We start from the raw sequence: 22,436 nt of genomic DNA, 5'->3' as shown, positions 1-22,436 counted from the left end.
CAGAGGTAGGAGCTCCCTGAACTTTGCCCAGGCTATTCTTACTCTAGTCATTACACTCTCAGAGCAACTTCCCCCACTACAGACTAGGTAGCGGAAGCCATTAACTACTTCTAGTTTCTCCCACTAGCAAGTGATGGAATCTGTTTTCTGTACATCTTCAGTGTTTATTGCCCCAGTGCATCTGCTACACACAAAAACTATTTTCCTGGTTAGCCTTCCTTTGATATTGCTGCACCTTTTATGTGTCTATAGCTTACACCAGGTACATCATATGGAGTGTCTACCCACTCATTTTCTACAAATCTAGCAGGGCCATCAACCTGAAGGGGGTTGAGCTAAGAGAAATACCTCAGCATGGCAAGTGGCAGGTATATGAACAACATAGACAAATACAGGTATATCAAATACCATAAAATATATATTCTTTATTTATTGAAATTTTCTCTGCTCCTATAGGAGGGGGTCACAATTACCATATGAGAAAGGGAAATCATCTGAAGTATCAAGCATTCTCTCTGATATGCCATTTAAGAAAAGCACAGGCTTATCTAGAAATAAGACAGTCATGGACATGTGTTTCTTGTACAATAGGCATCATCAGCATGACAATAGTCCCACTGTATCTTCAGCAACCAAGGGAATAGACATACACAAAAAAAATGTAAGACATTTATAGCTTAGGTAATTTGCATAAATGAAGTTACAATAAGCTAAGGCAAATGACTCAAAGTTGTCAGCGACATGTATATGAATAACGCAGACAAACTACAAGTATATTAAATACCATCTATAAATATAAAACTAAGAATGTGTGTGTTTGTGTCTGTATGTGTGCATCACTAAAACTCGAGATTTACCTGACCGATTTCATTTAAATTTTACACATGCCTTACTTAGGGTTAATGTAGTATCATGGGCTGAAGAAATTTTCAACTTCTTGCCTAAAGCAAGCCCGGAACAATCTCTTATCTCTTACACTGTTTTGGTATTACATGTCAAAAGTGAAACGATAACACTTCTATTGTAATGTTATATACTTTCACTGTTATATGGTTTCAATTTCAATTACTTTCACAATGTGTGTGTATATATATATATGTATATTATTTTCATTTCCATTAGTTTTACTATGTTTTTATAAACATGTTTGTATATGTATGTGTGTGTATGTTTGGACACATAAAAGGTGCAGCAATATCAAAGGAAGGCTAACTGGGAAGATAATTTTTGTATGTGACAGATGCTCAGAAACAATAAACACTGGAAATGTGCAGAGAACAACTTCTGACACATTCCATGGAGAAAAACTAGAAATAGTTGACAGCTTCTATTACCTAGGTGCGGGGATGGATGCTCTGAAAGTGTAGCTGCTAGAATAAGAATAGCCCGGACAAAGTTCAGAGAGCTCTTACCTCTGCTGGTGACAAAGGGCCTTTCGCTCAGAGTAAAAGGTAGACTGTATGACGCATGTGTGTGAACAGCCATGCTACATGGCAGTGAAACATGGGCTGTGACTGTTGAGAACATGCATAAGCTTGCAAGGAATGAAGCTAGTATGCTCTGCTGGATGATTAATGTCAATGTGCATACTCGACAGAGTGTAAGTACCTTGAGAGAAAAATTGGACCTAAGAAGCATCAGATGTGGTGTGCAAGAGAGATGACTGCGCTCATATGGTCATGTGGTGCGAATGGATGAGGACAGCTGTGTGAAAAAGTGTCACACCCTAGCAGTTGAGGGAATCTGTGGAAGCGGTAGACCCAGGAAGACCTGGGATGAGGTGGTGAAGCACAACCGTCGAACATTAGGCCTCACCAAGACAATGTTATGGATATACATATGCATATATATATCTATATGCATGGGTGTGCGTGCACACACATGCACACACACACATATATATTATTATAAATCATTTGGAAATATGCTGTGCTTGAGAAGACCCAGCAAGCCAAGTGATACCATAACCCATGCCTACTTATGCATATCTTTCTTTCGTTGGACACTAAACTTTGCTTGTGAAGACCTGTTGAGGCAAGTGAAATCACAATTAAAATCAAATTCACTGACATGGTCGATGACAGCACCGCATGACTGGCACCTGTGCCACTGGAATGTTAAAAGCACCATCCAAGCGTGATCGTTGCCAGAGATGCTGACTGGCTCCCATGTCGGTGGCACATAAAAAGCACTATTCGAGTGTGATTGTTACTAGCATCACCTTACTGGCACTTGTGACGCAGGCACATGAAAAGCATTCAAGCGAGGTCGTTGCTAGTGCTGTTGGACTGGCTCCTGTGCAGGTGGCACATAAAAAACACCATTTGAGCATTGCTGTCACCAGCACTGCCTGACTAGCCCTCATGCTGGTAGCACATAAAAGCACCCACTACACTCTCGGAGTGGTTGGCATTAGGAAGGGTATCCAGCTGTAGAAACTCTGCCAGATCAGATTGGAGCCTGGTGCAGCCATCTTGCTTGCCAGCCCTCAGTCAAATTGTCCAACTCATGCCAGCATGGAAAGGGGACATTAAACGATGATGATGATGATGATATATATATATATATATATATATATTATATATATATATATATATATATATATGTATGTGTATAAATATATGTGTGTATATATATGTATATATGTGTATGTATATATGTGTGTATATATATATATATATATCATCATCATTGTTTAACATCCGCTTTCATGCTGGTATGGGTTGGACAATTTGACTGAGGATTGGCGAACCAGATGGCTGCACCAGGCTCCAGTCTTGATCTGGCAGAGTTTCTACAGCTGGATGCCCTTCCTGACGCCAACCACTCCGAGAGTGTAGTGGGTGCTTTTACGTGCCAGTCAGGTGGTACTGGCAATGGTCACTCTCCATGGTGTTTTTTACATGCCACCTGTACAGGAGCCAATCTAGCGGCACTGGCAACGACCTTCGTCAAATATTTTTATCACGTGCCAGTAAGGCGTCACTGGTAATGATCACGCTCGAATGGTGCTTTTTACGTGCCACCGGCATGGAAGCCAGTCAGCTGCTCTGGCAACGATCACGCTTGGATGGTGCTCTTAGCGCTCCACTTGCACAGATGCCAGTCATCGAATTTGATTTCAACAGATCTTCGCAAGTAGAGTTTAGTGTCCAATGAAGGAAAGGTACGCATAAGTGGGCTGGTTATACCCCTGGCATAGGACATGAGTTATGATCTCACTTGGCTTGCCGGGTTTTCTCAAGCACAGCATATTTCCAAAGGTCTCAGTCACTAGTCATTGCCTTGGTGAAGCCTAATGTTTGAAGGTCATGCTTCACCACCTCATCCCAGGTCTTCCTGGGTCTACCTCTTCCACAGGTTCCCTCAACCGCTAGGGTGTGGTACATTTTCACATAGCTATCCTCATCCATTCTCGCCACATGTCCATACTAGTGCAGTCATCTCTCTTGCACACCACATTTGATGCTTCTTAGGTCCAACTTTTTTCTGTCGAGTATGCACACAGGCATTACACATCCAGTGGAGCATACTGGTTTCATTCCTTGCAAGCTTATGCATGTCCTCAGCAGTCATGGCTCATGTTTCACTGCCATGTAGTGTGGCTGTTCATACACTTGCGTAATACAGTCTACCTTTTACTCTGAGCAAGAGGCCCTTTGTCACCAGCAGAGGTAAGAGCTCTCTGAACTTTTCCCAGGCTATTCTTATTCTAGCAGCTACACTTTCAGTGCACCCACCCCTGCTACTGACTTGGTCACCCAGGTAACGGAAGCTATCAACTACTTCTAGTTTTTCTCCCTTGATACTTCTGTAATTATTTCTATCTAAAGCATCACTTTTACCTTTGTAGCAGTTGACTATGGTGCTGCTACACCAGTCATTGGGTATGACTCTTCGTGTATCACCTGGTTAACTATACAGGTGACTAGGCTATAGCCAACACTGCCAGATATTTTGAGCATCTCTGCAGTGATTCCTGATGGGCTGGGGCCTTTCCCTGTCTTCATACTCTTAATTGCTTTATCTACCAAGGTACTGTCAACTCAGATAGCTGGTCCCTTTGTTGGGTTGACATTTGGCAAACTCTCTTTCTTCCATTCATTCTCTTTATTGAGCAAACTTTCAGAGTGGTGTCTCCAAACCTCTCTCTTTGCAGCCTCATTTAGTGCAAGAGAACCATCATCCATGTGGACATATTTCTCTCCTACAATATCATGATTCTTTCTCACACACTGTCTTGCAACACGAAGTACCTCAAGACTCTGGTCCTCACGGTACAGAACATTGGCAAATTTTTTGTTATCTGCTTCCCCTCTGGCTAAATAAACCTGTCTCCTAGCTTCCCTCCTGGCAGTCTGATACAATTCCCTGCTATCACTGTTCTTCCAGTCCTTCCAAGCCAGTTTCTTTACTCTAATAGCCCTGTCATCAACATTGTTCCACCACCATGTTATTTTGGGTCGAGAGAGGACTTTGCACCATCCACAGATCTGGTCAGTGGCCCTCAGCAGGTTGTCTCATAAAAACCTCCTGTTGTCTTCCACATTGTGTGAAGCTATATCCCCTTCTATTTCATCAAAGGCTTCTCTAAATCTCTGTCCATTCACAGGATCTTTAAGCTTCCAGACCCTTCTTCTTCATGCTGATCGTCTTCTGGGCATCCATTTAGCCCTGATCCTGAAGTTGTTAACTACTAGTCTATGTTGTGGGATACATTCTTCACCTGGGAAGGTTTTGGCATTTATAAGCAGCTGGTTTTCCCTTTTTCTGGCAAGGATGTAGTCAATTTGGCTAGTGTGTCTGCCAGAACAGTGGGTGACTAGGTGACTTGCAGGTTTCCTGAAGTTAGTATTGCAAATCCTAAGATCATTTGCACCACAGAACTCCAGCAGCCTGGTTCCCTCCTTATTGCGGGAACCAAAACCGCAGCCTCCATGTACGCCATGGAAGCCCCCTGTATATTGTCCAACATGTCCATTAAAGTCACCAGCCACAAAGAGAAGGTCCCTGTCATTCATCAATGATGTAGTCATAAAATCGGTCTTTCTGTCTATCAGGTAACCCCGGCTGAGGGGCATAGGCTGAGATAATGGTTGCTAACCCATGATGAAGCACTAATCTAATCTTAAGTATTCTGTCACATACACTGACTACCTTAATTACTTTATCAACCCATTTCTCTGCAAGACGTAAACCCACACCCCCAACCCCGTCAGTGTTCCCTGCCCAGAAAATCTTGTACCTATGTTCTTTACCTGTGAAGAACCTAGGCAAACCTCCTCTCCACCTTACTTCTTAGAGGCAGCACAAATCGACACATCTCCATTCAAGCATCTCAACAATCTCACCAGACCTACCTTTCAGTGTGCCGACGTTGAGAGTGCCAACCCTGAGGATGTGGGAGGTGTGGGCTCATGAGACCCTGGGACGGGGGACAACAGCATCATGTACCTGAAAAGAAAGCTCGCATTTGGAAGAATTCAAAAACAAACAATAGCCTTCAATTCAACCTGCATACACTACACCATCATATTTATGCACTATATGATCACTACCTTACATAGGAGATAAACCCTAAGTAGGGGTGGGGATGGCATAAAGCCTTTAGAAGTGTTCATGGGAGACAATCACAGGATGACAGGGGATAGGAACTTCCGGTACAGGTGGAGGGGTGGGAGGGCGGGCATACTGTGAACTAGAAAATTTAGATGAGTGCATCTTCTGAATACGTATTCTTTTGGTGGAGGTATTAAAAATTGAGTAGGGGAATCTGAGTGTGTGCTCTAGTTTATATAGCATGGGGGCGGGGTTGGTGGAGGAAATCTTGGCGAAGCAAGTGGTAATCGAAAGAGAGACAGACAGACAGAGTGAGGCCAAGTGAGAGAAACAGAGTGAGGCACAGAGAGAGAGGGGTTCCAGAGTTAGGGTGGTCAAAACACGAGGGAGAAAAATATTCTTTTGTGATTTGGGTAGCATAATTTAATGAAACAGCAAATGTCGATAATAGTAAAATAGAATTGAAAAATCTTAGAGTTTGTTATTGTTTTCTGGGTTGGATACCTTTTCAATCACAATCATTTTACAGCATGGACTAGGTGCATTTTTTTTTTTTTTTGTCACCAGCACTATAGATGTTGTCTTTCAAGATGAAAGTGTCCTCTCCAAGCAATCCATCAAAGGGAGCAGCTACTCTGAATAAAAACTGAGTGTGAAGAAAACACTGTAATCCTGGAAATCAACCTCTATACTGCTGGTGGCATCAATAGTGCACCCTAGCAATGCTGTAAAGTGGTTGATGATAGGAAGTGTAAAATATTGTCAAGCTCATACATAACAGGAGAATCTCTAACCTTTCTGCCAACAGGAACATATACTAATTTTCAACTGTTGAGCAGAGACAGACTGACAGACAGACAGATTTCCACTGTAATAAATGGTTTTCTGTTCAGTTATGATTTTGACTTGATTTATGTTTCAGGCCATTATCCACTAGACTAATACATCAGACATTAACCCTTTCATTAACAACCCGGCTGAAACCAGCTCTGGCTCTGTAGTACAAATGTCTTGTTTTCATAAATTTTGAATAAAAATCTTCCACCAAACCTTAGTCACAATTTATGTTCCTAACACTAGCTTAATGATAACTAAGTTATTTTACTAAATCATTTGCTATATTTAAAACTAATTGAAAGAAACACAGAGCATCTCAAAATAAATACAGTAACAAAAGGGTTAAGGATCCTAAACCATTGTCATTTCTCTTCATAATTTATTTGAGAATCACAAGCAATGCTAACAGGTGACATTTGCTGTGCATATGTGTTTGTGTCTTTATCTATCTTTCTATGAGATGCTAATATTGTAATTAATAAATATGTATAAGATGGTGAGCTGGCAGAATTTTTACCATACCTGGCAAAATGCTTGGTGGCATTTCATTTATCATGATGTTTTCAGTTCACATTCTACCATGGTTGACTTCACATTTCATCCTTTTGGGGTTGATAAAATAAGTAACAATCGAGCAGTAGGATCAATGTAATCAACATATCCCTTTCCCTGAACTTTCTGGCATTGTGCCAAAATTTGAAACCAATACATATATATATATATTGGTTTCAAATTTTTACTACTATTTACTATTTATTGTACTTTATTGATTTTTAAAATAAGGTTTTTTATAGCATATGTTTTCTATATGGTGTGAATAACATCTTTCTTTATTGAATTGTATATATATATATATATATATATATGTGTGTATATGTGTGTGTGTGTGTGTGTGTGTGTATATTAGTGTCAGGTCACTTTCGAGTGCTACTGGTAACATGTAACCCAGTACAACCTGTTACATGGTCGGGTCGTCGGTGACTAAACTGGCAACCTCACCAAGCTCGCGAGCTTGGTGAGGAGGGTGTTTATTGGACACCCTGCGGGATGAAAAACAAAACCCGTCAAAGGGCAGAGGAACTCTTGAGAGTCAACGGCCATCCAATAAATGTCTTAAGGCTGGATCATGCACGGGGACATAGAAATAATCAGACTGAATATCCGATCGCGCAGTTAAACCATTGGGAGTGAAGGACTCCTAGCCTTTGTTAGGGCATCCTTCTAGGAGAAGGTAACTCAGGTAACTGGGATAACTCCAATATAAAACCTGCGGCTCTGTGGTTACCGATGATGTTGACTTGTTCTTCTTTTCGGATTATGGCTGCTGTTGCTTAGTGAGTGGGGTTGACTCAGTGCACAGCCTTTCCCCACTTTAAAAAAAAATCTTCTTGCACAGGCATTGCACGATAACAACATTGATTAAGCTTTGTGCAATGGCCATACTCGATAACGAGGAGGCAGCCACCATATATATATATATATATATATATATATATATATATATATATATATATACATACACACATACACAGTGCTATTAATGATTATTTATCTTTTTATTTTAGGAACTGTATGAGTATGTGAGACAGCTGAACCCAGACAATTCCAAGGATATTCTCTATGGAGAAACGCTGATATCAGAACAGCAAGTAAGTCATTAATAATATGTAATTTACGACGCTTTTATAAAAAAAAAAAAAACTAACATTGAATTGTTAGCTGCTATCTTAGTTGCTATCATTGCCATTGTCAAAAATGTATTTGAAAAATATATGGTTTATAATATGATTTTTCTGTACTATATTTGCTATCTTCTATTTTCTATTTGGGGGTCTTTTGTTTTGCCATATTTAGTTATCATAATCACCATCATCATCATTGTTGTCATCATCATGGTTTTCATCATCCATGATTTCATTCAATGTTTGATTTTCCACTTTCATGGGTTAGATGGCTCTGTCTCATCATAACTGTAACCATGGTTAGAAGTCATTTTTACAATTACAATCAGCATACATTCAAGAAGCAGAAATATAAAATACAGTATTGTGATGCAATCATTAGAAATATATTAGAATGCAATAAGTTACCTTAAAGTTAAATAATGTTTGACAGTAAGTAAAAGCATCCAGCTATAAAATATTTTGTGTGGAAAACTAGTCAATGAGGAGACATTTCAAGGGGTCAGTAATGGTCTTAGCATTATTGTAACACAAACATCTACTATGCATCCTAATTCTAATAAGTACAAAATAAGTTGTATTAATTAACTCTTTAACTTTCAGGCTAATGTTTATTTATTCATATTGTTTTGAATTAATCATGCATTATCTCACAGTTTTAAGATTTTAAAGGTGTGATTATTTATAGAATGATATTGTTGGGTAGGTGTGAGAGGTCAGATCTAGTTGGTTTGACCATAAACCAGGTAGAATATTTGGGCCTAATATGGCTGGTTTAAATGTTAAAGGATTGATGGTATATAACTAAACCTAGTATATAACTGCTAAGTTTAAAGACAAACAGTGGACCAGTTCTATAATATATTACTATTACCAACGTCGCCTCGAGCGTGGTCGTTACCAACTGGCACCTGTGCTGGTGGCATGTGTAAAAGGATTCGGGTGAGGTCATTGCCAGTACTACCTGACTGGCCCCCGTGCCAGTGGCACGTAAAAAGCACCCACTACACTCTCGGAGTGGTTGGCGTTAGGAAGGGCATCCAGCTGTAGAAACTCTGCCAAATCAAGATTGGAGCCTGGTGCAGTCATCTGGTTCGCCAGCCCTCAGTCAAAATCATCCAACCCATGCTAGCATGGAAAGCGGATGTTAAACGATGATAATGATGATGATCATTGTTTAATGTTCACTTTCTATGCTGGCATGGGTTGGACGGTTGACATGGAGCTGGCTAGCAGGTAGCTGTCCAGGCTCCAACTGTCTGTTGTAGCATGGTTTCTATGGTTAGATGTCCTTCCTAATGCCAACCGCTGAACAGAGTGTGCTGAGTGTTTTCTATGTGCCATTGGGACAAGTGCAGTTACGTAGCACTAGCATGGGTGTGCTAACATAGCACTGGCACAGGTGTGTTGATGTAGCACAAGCACCTGAAAGGACAAGCTTGTGTGTGTGGAAGACAGCAATTTTATTTAACTTGAAGTGTCTTATTAAGTACAGCAAATTGCCCCATCTCCTGGTCCTTTTTTTTTTCTCTCTAGTTTCAGCTCAGAGCTGCGGCCATGCTGATGCACCGCCATTTAAAATAAAAGCATTCACCCACAGGGGGGACTCGAACCCACGCCCCCCAGATCACTTGCTAACTTAGCGATCAAAAGTCTGATGCTCTACCGACTATAGTTTAAAATTTTGAGTTCAAATCCTATCAAGTTCACTCAAACTAAATTCTTTTCTCACTTGATGAAATAATTACTACTGATATGATGGGATAAATTGCTAGACCATATCATGCATTCATTACTTTGATAAGCAACTCGTATAGGTGGTGAATTAACTGAATCGTTACAGCATCAGATAAGTTGTTTTATGGTATTTGTTCTGGCAGCGAGCTGGCAGAATCGTTAGCATGCCAGGCGAAATGCTCAGCGGTATTTTGTCTGCTGCTACATTCTGAGTTCAAATTCCGAGGTCGACTTTGCCTTTCATCCTTTCGGGGTTGATTAAATAAGTACCAGTTACACACTGGGATCGATGTAATCGACTTAATCTGTGTGTCTGTCCTTGTTTGTCCTCTCTGTGTTTGGCCCCTTGTGGGTAGTAAAGAAATAGGTATTTGTTCTGGCTCTGTGCACTCATCTAGATCAAATTTTCCTTTCATTGTTTTAGGGAATAAATAAAGTACTAGTTCAATATAGAATCAATTGTCCTCATTCCCTCCCTCTTTTTCTTTCTGTCTGTCTGCCTGTCTCTCTCCTTATGGAAGAAATTGGCTGTAGTCAGACCTGAAGGTAAAACCACTTTCCACAATTAACAGTAATAAAATTTCAAGCAGATATATCCAATTTCTGCTTTCAAAGAGTTAATTATTAACTTATTATTATTATTATTATATTATTATTATTATTATTATTATTATTATTATTAAGTCTTATAAGTCATCAATTATCTTTTCTCTCTCTCTCTCTCTCTCTCTCTCTCTCTCTCTCTCTCTCTCTCACACACACACACACACACACACACACACACAAATGAAAGTGTAAAAATCCAAAAGATCTTATGAATGTATCTTTCTCTCCCCTTTCTGTCATTCTCTCTGCCCCTCTCCACCTCTCTGTCTTATTCCTGTCTCTTTCTGATTTGCACCTGTTATTCCAAGGACGATTGTAGAATTATTTCTCACTGTTCTTGGGTCTCTATATATTGTTTTGAAATTTTCATTAATATAGTATTTCCACCTTCCTAAAAGTACATTGTCACATACCTGCTAAGATTTGGACAGGTTTCGCCCATTTAGGATGCATTATAATGTTTGCAACTGCTATGATATAAACCTCAGAACAAGAGTATTAAAAAAAGAAATATTTATTATTCTAAAAATGTCCTCATTTCATAATACAAAATTTGTTTTAAATATTTAATAAATTATAAGTATTCGAGGAATATCCCTTTACATGTGTTTCCTTTTAATTCTAGGATGACCTTTTTGATACTCTCATCAATGGATTGGTTGAGAAACCAAGTGGTGTAGCTGAAGCCACTAAACTTGTCTACCTCTTACGGAATGCAGGTCTGAATATCAATCACCCAAATACAAAAGTAAGTGCCATATTTAACTATGTATATTGTAATGTCCTGAAGAAAATTAATCATCATTTTCATTATCATGACTAAAATTTTCTTAAGCCGTTTTAGGCAGTTTAGATTATTACTTTGGCAATGATGCTCCACATAATGACAACAATGATGAGGAAATGGACCGTTTCTGTCTGTTATTCTACCAGCAACAGAATGCCATTGCTAAAGTGACATTATCTTTCAGTGTTATATCAAATACCAATATGTAGTACCTCAGGTTAAAGCAGCAAGCTGGCAGAATCATTAGCATACTGGGCAAGATGCTTAGTGGCGTTTCATCCATCTCTGTGTTCTGAGTTCAAATTCTGCCAAGGTTCACTTTGCCTTTCATCCTTTCAGGGTTGGTAAAATAAGTACCATTTGAGAACTGGGGGCAATTTAATTGTCTTGGACTCTCCCTCAAAACTGTTGGCCTTGTGCCAAAATTTGAAATCAATATGCCATGCCTTAGAGTGTGAAATGGCTTACCGTACTTAATTAACATAATTAAATTACTACACTAAGGTTAAAGGTTAATGAGGAAGCCTCTATATAGTTACTTGATCTGCTAGAAACAGTAGTCAGATTTCTCTCAAATCACAACCTACCATGTTAAAGAAAGAAGCCATTGGATAATGTATATCTTGGTATTTCAAAAGATAGAATTGTGATGGTCATGGCTAGAATATCTTTGATCATTGATCTCTTTGATCAGGGCTAATTTGGGGTTAACAGATTAAATAACACTTTTCTTATGGTGTAGGCTCATGTTTGAATAAATGACTACAAGAGAAAACCATAAAAGAAGCCATGCTGTGTGACAATAAAGGTGAGTGACTGGAATCCTAAGCATCTTTCAACCAGCCACTGTAGGGATCACAGTTCACATGACTTAACCTATTCCTTACTTCTCTTTTTTGTAAAAGGGTAAAAGAGATGCTAACTGAACATGCGTATTAGGGATTAGATGTATGCTATAACAAGGAAGAACAAGTAAATTAATATTTTTGCAAAAACCAGTCTTAATTCTTTAAAAATTATCTCCACTTTTCTTTGATTGTTGCTAATAATTTCTGCCAGTTTTGTCTTCTTTCTCCTATATATGTGTATGTGTGTGTGCATATGTTTATATATATGTATGTGTGCTTGTGTATACTCATATGCATATGTCAGTATATATATATATATATATAAAACTTACTTGGAAGAGGATGCGTGGCGTTCCATCATATAATAACAAAATAATAAATAAAACATATGCATATATGCATACATATATATACATACCTACATCTATTTGTATATATATACATATAGATGTAGGTACGTACATATATGTATGTATATATGCATATGTTTTACTTATTATTTTGTTATATATACATATATATATATGTATGTATGTATATATGTATGTATGTATATATATATTTGATTTCTTGCTTGTATTTATGAAGTCTTTAGATCTATTTTTATATATTTTTTCTAAACTCTGTTCTATTATAACTCGGTTAGGATGGATCCATTCCACTTTTGACATACCTGCAAAATGGGAAAGAAATTGATGCCACTTTTGTTGAGGCCTTGTTGCGGTGTAATGCAGACGTGTATGCTGTTAATCAGGTTAGTTGTTGTTGTTGCTATGTGTTGTTGTTGTTGTTGTTAAGGCCATGAGCTATCAGAATTGTTAGCATATCAAACAAGATGCTTTGCAGCATTTCCCCAGGATTTTTATGTCCTGAGTTCAAATGTCATCAGAGGCAACTTTGCTTTTCATCCTTTCAGGGTCAATTAAATACATACCAGTTAAGCACTGGTATCAATGTAATCAACTCCACCCCACACACCCAAAAATTCCAGGCCTTATGCCTATAGTAGAAAGGATTATTAAGGTTGTGGGTGGCAGACTCTCATTAAAGTGACATGCAAACTACCTTGTGATATTTGTCCTGGCTCCTTATGTTCAGGGTTTGAATTTCACTAAAGTCAGCTTTACCTTTCATACCTCTGCTGTTGATAAAATAAAGTACCTGGCGAGTACCTCAGCCCTCAGATTTCTTTTGTGTCTAAATCAGAAACTGTGTAAGGCAGTGAACTGGCAGAATTGTTAATGAAAATGCTTTCCAACTCTTTATATTCTGAGTTCAAGTTCTGTTGAGGTCAGCTTTATCTTTCTTCCCACTGAAGGCAATTAAGAAAGTATCTGTCAAGCATCAGAATTGATGGTATTGACTAATTAAATATTAGATTTTTGTGAATGCCTTACAACTATAACTCTTTACCTGTTATTAAAGTCTAAATTCATGTTTTATCAATGAAATATATTTTCAGGCGGGTATCAATGTCCTTGATGAACTCACAAGAAGAAAATCTACATTGCAAAACAATGTCAAAAATGTATTTGAAAAATACATGGTTTGTAATATGATTTTTCTGTACTATATTTGCTATCTTCTATTTTCTATTTGGGGTCTCTTGTTTTGCAATATTTAGTTACATTTTGCTAAATTCAGGTACTGCAATGTTTAATTTTGCTTATCCTCCCTTATGGGTTAAAAGGATAAATACCAGTTATATACTGCAGTTGATTCAGCCCCAGTGGCATACTGGATTAGTTAGCATACAATGTTTAATGCTGTCCTGTTATATCCTAAGTTCAAATATTACCAATGTTCACTTAGCCTTTTATCCCTCCAGGATGGATAAAGTAAGTACTAGTAATATACTAACAAACTGGGCACATTTTTTTTCAATTGTTGAACTTCCTACAAATTTTCCCCTCTTGATAAAACAGAGCATTGTTGTTAGCATTACTACTACTACTACTACTGCTGCTGCTGCTGCTGCTACTACTACTACTACTACTACTACTACTACTACTACTACTACTACTATTCCTTCATAACTCAGTGTAGGTAAAAATGCACTGGAGTCTTTAGTCATCTGCCAAGTCACAACAAGGACCTCAGACAGATAATACTTTCATTAAGATGTGTGCTGTACCCAATAAGGCTGCTTTTTGTAAGACATCAATCTTGCATGGGATTTCCAGTTGCCTTAAAAAGTTTTGAAGTTTCAATGGAATTGAGCACAACACTCCAATCACCACTGGTATCACTTTTACATTACCCTCTCATATTCCATACAGTCTTGCCATTTCCATACAGTCTTGCCATTTCCATTTTCAGTTTGGTGATTTTTTTCAACCTCTTTACTGACAACATTCATGTCATTTGGTATGGCTACATCAACGATCTGACAGTATTTGTCTCTCTTATTCAATATGACATTATCTGGCTGACGGTGTTCGATTACACGTCTGAAAATCATAGTCCCAGAGTATCGTTAATTATCCATCATCCTGCATAACTTTACTCGGAACATGTAATACCAGTTCTCTGCTACTTCATATCAGTATTTACGGCATAAGAGCCAATGAAGATACACATACACTTTATCGTGGCAGCACTTGTATTCGTTTTGTGCAAAGCTCTCACATTCACTTACCAAGTGGGTCACATTTTCCACATTCTTTCCACAGAGTCTGCATTTCTGGGTGTCAGAAGTTTTACAGATGTTATACTTCACTGAATTGGTAGCGGGATACTAGTCTTGTGCAGCAATGATCAGGCTTTCGATGGTACACTTCAAATTACCTTGCTCAAGCCATGCCTATGATGCTGATTTATCCTTAACATCTTGTGTATTCCTTTCAAACTGTCCGTGCATTCTCATTTCAGGAAGGCATTGCATAAAGCTTGTTCAAATTATTTCATTAATGTTGTTGCACTGAACAACATTAAGTAAAATATATGCACATATAATAATATTTAGCATAATTGTGCACACTGAAACTTGGGAAGACCTTTCACTGCACAAATAGTCTCACAAGAAATTTTTCCTCTTTGACAACATGTAAAGACACATTACACCATTGACATCATCAAATCATTGGTTACTGCATTTCTGTGTTGTTAAACATCATCAGCAATGCATACCAGATTTGTCATTCACATGTCCAACCATTCTAGGTGGGACAAAAGTGGTATGACTTCCATTTTTGTTGTTGACCAACTCCACATTCTTGATATTTCTTCTTTTAATTCAGCATATTTTGAGATCTTTTCTCACTTTTGTTTGCATTGTCTAGAGGAATTACCACATCTATTATGAACTGTTCTTTTTCCTCCATGTCATTTATATATCTGGTCTACAGTGTCTATTTATTCTATCTATCTGAATGTCAAAGTCCAATAGAACTTCTGGAAGTCTTTAGATGACACAGATGTAATATACAGATGAAAACATTCCATTTCAAATTCTAATATTTGAAGGAGAAAGCATGAATATCTCAAAAATATCTTTTGTAAATTTGACTGTTTTGGCTTGTGTAAGATGTAATTGGTATTCTATAAAAATTCATGAACTTGTTAAATTTTTTGCATAGTTGTTTTTCTCTGTTTACAGCCTGGGATGTGGAATGCTGTTGAAAATGATGATTTGATGAGTGTGCGACGTTTAGTTAATCAGTGGTGCAGAACTGATATAGAGAAGGTAGGGAGAAAGTACAGCAAATTGCTTATAATTCTGATTGTTTCCTCGCTTTAAAAAATACATTATTCTAGAAGATACTGAATTTCAAACTGAGGTTTTTTTTTTTATTAATTACAGAATGGAAAAACTTTGGTACAACTTGCTATTGAGCATGGTGTTGAAAATATGGATCGTTTAGTTAGTGAAATAAATCCATCTATGGTATGTTTTTAAATGATATCTTCTTATTTCTTTTTCTTATTTACCGTAAATCCTCGAGTATAAGCCACGTTTTTTTCCCAAAATTTAAAGGTCAAAATCCCTAGTGCGTACTATATACGAGGTTAAAAATGAAAATTATTTTCTAAGCAATGTCCGAGTCTCTATATGCTGTCCGGCAATGTTTATTCAGACGCATTTTGTGATATCGGGTGCGAAAATACCTTAAGCTAATCCTGAAAGCAATGAAGTCATGAAAGAATCATCCATAACTTGCAGTAAGCAACTATTTATAAACGTTATTACTGTTATTTCTTTATTTTCTGCAAACAAAATGCACAAAAAAGCCACATGTTTGCATTATGTTATATATACAATAATGATAAAGGACATTACCGTATACATTTTTACAAACCAGGGATGTTATATAGACCTCCTTGACTCAAGTTAGAGAAGGGGTGCGTATTATACACAAAGTTTAGGTTTTTCAGAGGTACAGCCCTATAAAAATCCCCTGCGTATTATACTCAAGGGCAGACTATACTCGAGGATTTACTGTAAGCATATTTCTCTTTTTCTTTTTTTTTTAAGTAGAGAGGTTGCAAGCTATAGTTGTCACTATCTGTAAAATGTGCCCTCTATCTGTAATTGGTACTCAAAAGGATAACTATGAAAAATAACTAACCTGATCCAAAACACATTAATAAGAGATTATTAGAAATTGGTCAACATGGATTCATGGTAGGGAACGATGTTATTTCTGAGAATATTTTCTGTTAGATGAAATGACACTGGGCTGAGATAAATGGAGATTTAAATCCCTTTTGTCCAAACTAATATGGAAAAGAGACACTGAAAAGTTGTTTCCATTTGAGTTCATTTGATAAAAGATTTGGCACCTTTCAGACAAATTTTTGCCTCTTAATTCTTCGAAGATTGGTCTTGCTTGCTGTTGTTTATTCTTGTCTTTTCCAAGCCCCTGTGATATTTTTTATTACACTGATGTTGCTAAAGAATCAATTCAGTTATTTTTCATTTTATATTTTAGGATTTGGCCCATGGTGTGCTTGCTGATGACATAATTCTTGTCAGTGAAGTTATTGAATCCAAAAAACCAGTGAATATGAATTTTCGAAATGGGGTAAGAATTATTATACTTTGCTATGAATTTCTGAATTATTTTTCATAAACATCTTAATATTTTATACGAGGTGTGGCTATGTGGAGAGAAGAATCTAGTTCCAGATTCAGTCTCACTGTATGGCACCTTGGGCAAATGTCTTCTACTATAGCCTTGGGATGATCAAAGCTTTTGAGTAGATTTGGTAGATGGAAACTGAAAGTAACCTGATGTATATGTGTGTGTGTGTGTGTCTTTATATCTGTTTGTCCCCCACCACCACTTGATAACCGGTGATGGTGTGTTTATGTCCCCCATAACTTAGCAGTCTGGTAAAAGAGATTGATAGAATAAGTACCAGGCTTAAATAAAAACAAACTAAGTACTAGGGTCGATTCATTCGACTAAAATTCTTCAGGATAGAACCCAACCATGGCCACAGTCTAATGATTGAAACAAATAAAAGATAAATACATTTATCTTTTTATGTTACAAATTACTATATTTGTCTATGTAATTTGTTTATGTTTAATGTATGTGTATGTATATATATAAATAAGTATATATATATATATATCACCGTGATCACCGTGACCGACCAGGCTATCAGATGTTGCTACACATCGCTGGTCACAATGCGCTTCACATTGTTTTAGCCTTCAAATGACCCCACCCCACTGGCTAAGCAAGCAGGCCAACAGAAGAAAGAGTGAGAGAGAAAGTTGTGGTGAAAGAGTACAGCAGGGATCGCCACCACCCTCTGCTGGAGTTCATGGAGCTTTAGGTGTTTCCGCTCAATAAACACTCACAACGCCCCATCTGGGAATCGAAACCGCGATCCTGCGACCGCAAGTCCGCTGCCCTAACCACTGGGCCATTGCGCCTCCAGAATGGTATATATATATAATTGTTAAACAGGACATCAAGCATTAAGGCAAGGCAAACATCTCAAATCATATACAATATTATTACAGGAAGAAATTCAAAATCTTACAGCTGTTTCTGGGATATCCTTGAGTATGGGATATTCCATCATCAGAGACAAATTGGGGGGGGGTATGGAAAATGAGAATGGTATATATTCATAATATGACAACATAGAGGAAGGGAGTAAAAGAATAAGGAGATGGAAAGAGAGAAGAAAAAAGAAGCTTAAAAGTTCATAGTTCAACTTTCTGAAGTTATAGAAACCAGAGCATAAGTCCTTGGGTGCAATTCTGCATAGATCTATGAGCGTAAGTCCTGAGAGGGAATAATGTTGTCATTTCTGAAAATATTATCTGTGGGCAGGCAGGTATTTTTTCTTGTTTATTTATATACTCTTCTTTTTTTTTTATTACACTGATGTTTCCTCTGCTGGTGTGAATTGAATACTTTTGCAATCTTAAAAGTAAGTGCTTCATGTCAGAATGTTCTGATCTCAACCACACTAGTTGGAAAGATTCCTCCCACTAAAGCTGTGATGTTAGTGACTACGTTAGAATACTGAGCACCTCTTTAACCCTTTAGTTACCATATGAGAGACACTACCTATGTGCTTCAATAAATTTTGAAAATAACCAAGAATTTGGAATGATTTACTAAAATATCTATTTCAGTTATTGGTATATTAAGTTGGTGTTTGGACATAACTTAAGAAAAGATTCTAATAAATATTATGGTGGTCAGTTTGAATTAAAGACTGAACATTTTTTTAATGTTAAAAAAATTTTTTTTTAATCCCAATAATTATGCTTTTTTAAACAGAATCTATTTTGTTGTCCTATGAACCTTCAAAAGAGTAAATTATTGAATTTTGAACTATTCTTATGCACTGTTCCTCCTACCATTTCCTGCTACAACTTTATTATTTAGATATAGGATGCACTTCTGTAAATCAAAAAAAGGTTGAAGTTTGATAAAGTTTGAAGATGATTCTTTCCTTACTTATTTTTTTCTTTGCCAATTCACTGGATTTAAAATATATTTGCAAATTACATGTTGTTTTCCATCCTTGTAACTTGAATTTTAAGCATTTTTTTTTACTTCATAAGTCACATGAACTTGAATCTTTTATTAGTTGAGAAAAAGTGAATGTTAAGTTTATATCTTTTTTGATAACACATTTTGGTGTCTGTACAGTGTGACTTTTGTTTCAAAAGTATCTTCACCTACACATTTCACTTACTGTCTTTCTACAGGTGTGTGTTTCAGTGTTTAGCTATATGCTAGTATTTGTGTGAGTTGCTTGAATGTGTCCATGTATGTATAAGAGTATGTATTGGCATATGTGTAGTGAGTGAATGAGTTCAACAAGTATCATGATCTAGACCAAGTCCTTCATGAACTGAGTCCATGATTCTGTTTTGATTTACACTTGAAACTGCTTAATGCCATTGACAAGATTTGAGCATCACAGCTTCCTGTTTTATCTGAATCTTCATATCTTTAAAAAATCATGTGCTTTTTTTTTCCATTCTTCAAATTTGATTTTCTAACTGTAATTTCCTCCTTATTTCTGCCAGGGTGACCGAGGAGCTACTCCACTCTATTATGCACTGTGTAATAACAATTCCAAAATGACAGATCTTCTTATTGCTCATGGAGCACGCCTAGATACCAGTTTGTGTGATGGAGATGATGTATGTATTTATTCCTGTTTATATTATATTGTTGGCTGTTTGTACACCTGAATAATATATTTCACAAATATGACATAACATCATGAAGCAATTTGTAGCATATCTTGGCAATCATATTATATTTATAATATTTATATTACAATAAACTGTACCAGACTAGCATTCAGTGCTCTCATCTTTTACATATGACAATTGCACATCTACATACACACATGCATATATACATGTGTGTGTATGTGTAAGGATGCAGGCATAAATGTGTGATTCAGATAGTTTGCTTTGCAATCACATAGGTTCATGTTCAGTTACACTGCGTAGCATCTTGGGCAAGTGTTTACTGGGTGAACCAAAGCCTTATGGGTGGATTTAGTAGATGGAAACTGAAAGAAACTTGTCAAGCCTTACCCCATAATTCACTATGGAACTACTCGCTTAGAAACTGTAAATGATACCATTTCTCTCCTGACACTTCACATCACCTCTCCATTTCTGTTCTTTGTCACCTCTTCTCTGACCCACTCCTATATCCTTCACTTCTGCCTCATCCCCACCCCTGGCAAAATTGATATTCACCATTGACCATACTTCCAACCACGTACACCATTCACTGTATCCACCTCAATCTCCATCTCTAACCATCTGTCACACTCCTTTCATACTCTTGTGCTCTTATACTCACTTTGTACCTCTCTTTATTTTTCATCTTGGAAAACCATGTATCTCCTCCTCAGCAAGATACCTGTTCCTGTCTCTCTGTCATATTTTCACCTTTCTTTATACTAAACCTGCAATCATTTGAGAGGCCTTGCCTTGCAAGTTACTTGGTGACCTCACTAGTGCCATTATCATGAAAAAAAAAAAACCATGCCAAAACAAACATTGGAGCTTGGTGCAGTCCCCTGGTTTATTGTCTCCTCTTGAACTGGCCAACCCATACCAGCATGAAAAACAGGCATTGAATGATGATGATGATGATATACCGTAAATCCTTGAGTATAATCCGCATTTTTCCCCAAAATTTAAAGGTCAAAATCCCTAGTGCATACTATATACGAGGTTAAAAATGAAAATTATTTCCCAAGCAATGTCCACGTCTCTATTTGCTGTCCAGCAAATATTTCTTTATTTTCTGCAAACCAAATGCACAAAAAAGCTACACATTTGCATTGTGATATATATACAATAATAATAAAGGACGTTACTGTATACATTTTTACAAACCAAGGATGTTATATAGACCTCCTTGACTCAAGTTAGAGAAGGAGTGCATGTTATACCCAAGGTTTAGGTTTTTCAGAGGTACAGCCCCCTAAAAATCCCCTGCGTATTATACTCAAGGGCAGACTATACTCGAGGATTTACGGTACACACATGTATGTGTATCTGTGTTTGTTTACATTTGTATTTCTTCAAAAGTTGCTAAACTACAAGCAAAGATGTCATTTTTCCTGTCAACAAATCATCCACTGGTCTTGAAACTCACACATTGTGCTTCCTTCTTTCTTTTCCCCATAAATGTTAGCAGTCCTGTAAAAAGATCATGAATCTTTCCTTTCTTTATTTGTTGATACAATAAAAGTAAAATTAAATATAAAATCTAGATCCAGATAATACTAGTCATAAAATATGACTTCTCTTGTCTAAGGACAAAACAAAATTTATTTGGGGAGAGTACAGGCAGTCTTCATGATTCATATCTGTCAAATTTTTCTTTTCTTGTAGAACAAAATAGTAGTTTCGTATATGTATACAAGAAGACATCAAAATTCATCTATTCTTTTCAAATTTCATACTCATCAGACTTTCTAAGTGTGAGGAGTATGAAAACGGAACATATGAATTAAGAGGACTATTTATAGATAGCTGATATAATTGATCACATATTTACATATTCTTTTGACTCTGACATGATATAAACAAAGAACACTGAAGCATAAGTGTATAGTATAAAACAGTACAGTTAGTGACCATTTACTTTCTCTATCAGCAATAATAATTAGTTCGAGCCTGGTCATTGCCAGTACCACTGAACTGGCTCCTGTGCAGGTGGCACATAAAAAGCACCATTTGAACGTGGCTGTTGCCAGTACCACCTGACTGGCCCTCGTGCCAGTGACACATAAAAGCACCCTCTACATTCTCAGAGTGGTTGGCATTAGGAAGGGCATCCAGCTGTAGAAACTCTGCCAGATTAGATTGGAGACTGGTGCAACCATCTGGTTCGCCAGACCTCAGTCAACTCATCCAACCCATGCCAGCATGGAAAGCGGACGTTAGACGATGATGGTGATGAGTATAAGGCACAGGCATGGCTATGTGGTTAAGAAGCCTGCTTTGCAACCAAGTGGTTTTGGGTTCCATCAAACTGCATGGCACTTTGGGCAAATGTTTTCTACTCTAACTCCTAGCTGATCAGTGCCTTATAAGTGAAATCAAGTAGATGGAAACTATATGGAAGCCTGTCATGTATATGTGTGTGTCTTCATATTGTCACAGTTTGAACAAAAAAACATATGACCCATAGATCAGCATTTCCATTATATATGAAGACCAGTGGAATAAGAAATGTTTTTGACATTCAAAGGCATTCTAGCAGTGACCACTCTGGAATTTTGCTCAATCATAAATCTGTTCTGACTTGCAGCCTAGAAACAACTATTGACCTTTTAGGCAATGTAGTTATTTGATCTGCTAGAAATAGTAACCAGGAGTGATAGATAGAATACTGGACTGCTCGATACACTGTATTTGAAAAT

The 22,436-nt window shown here is 37.4% G+C and overlaps 1 protein-coding gene and 1 long non-coding RNA gene across 2 annotated transcripts in view; one reads left to right on the top strand and one right to left on the bottom strand.

The window, feature by feature from the left end:
• Positions 1-22,436, top strand: part of LOC115211270 — a 40,590-nt gene that overhangs the window by 3,535 nt on the left and 14,619 nt on the right. Inside the window, exons 2-9 of the mRNA XM_029780103.2 lie at positions 7,962-8,045; positions 11,047-11,169; positions 12,703-12,810; positions 13,519-13,602; positions 15,655-15,741; positions 15,859-15,942; positions 16,988-17,080; positions 19,564-19,680. Of these exons, the coding sequence (XP_029635963.1) occupies positions 7,962-8,045; positions 11,047-11,169; positions 12,703-12,810; positions 13,519-13,602; positions 15,655-15,741; positions 15,859-15,942; positions 16,988-17,080; positions 19,564-19,680 (780 nt within the window). The remainder of the gene's footprint in view (positions 1-7,961; positions 8,046-11,046; positions 11,170-12,702; positions 12,811-13,518; positions 13,603-15,654; positions 15,742-15,858; positions 15,943-16,987; positions 17,081-19,563; positions 19,681-22,436) is intronic.
• LOC118765405 lies at positions 7,147-20,451 on the bottom strand. Its single transcript, XR_005001268.1, has 3 exons — positions 20,394-20,451; positions 13,865-13,869; positions 7,147-7,157 (listed from the first exon to the last, which is right to left on the bottom strand). It is a non-coding gene; the product is annotated as an uncharacterized LOC118765405 (long non-coding RNA).

This window comes from Octopus sinensis, linkage group LG1, assembly GCF_006345805.1.
Source record: "Octopus sinensis linkage group LG1, ASM634580v1, whole genome shotgun sequence".
Taxonomy (NCBI): domain Eukaryota; kingdom Metazoa; phylum Mollusca; class Cephalopoda; order Octopoda; family Octopodidae; genus Octopus; species Octopus sinensis.
This window is presented reverse-complemented; position numbering and strand designations above follow the sequence as displayed.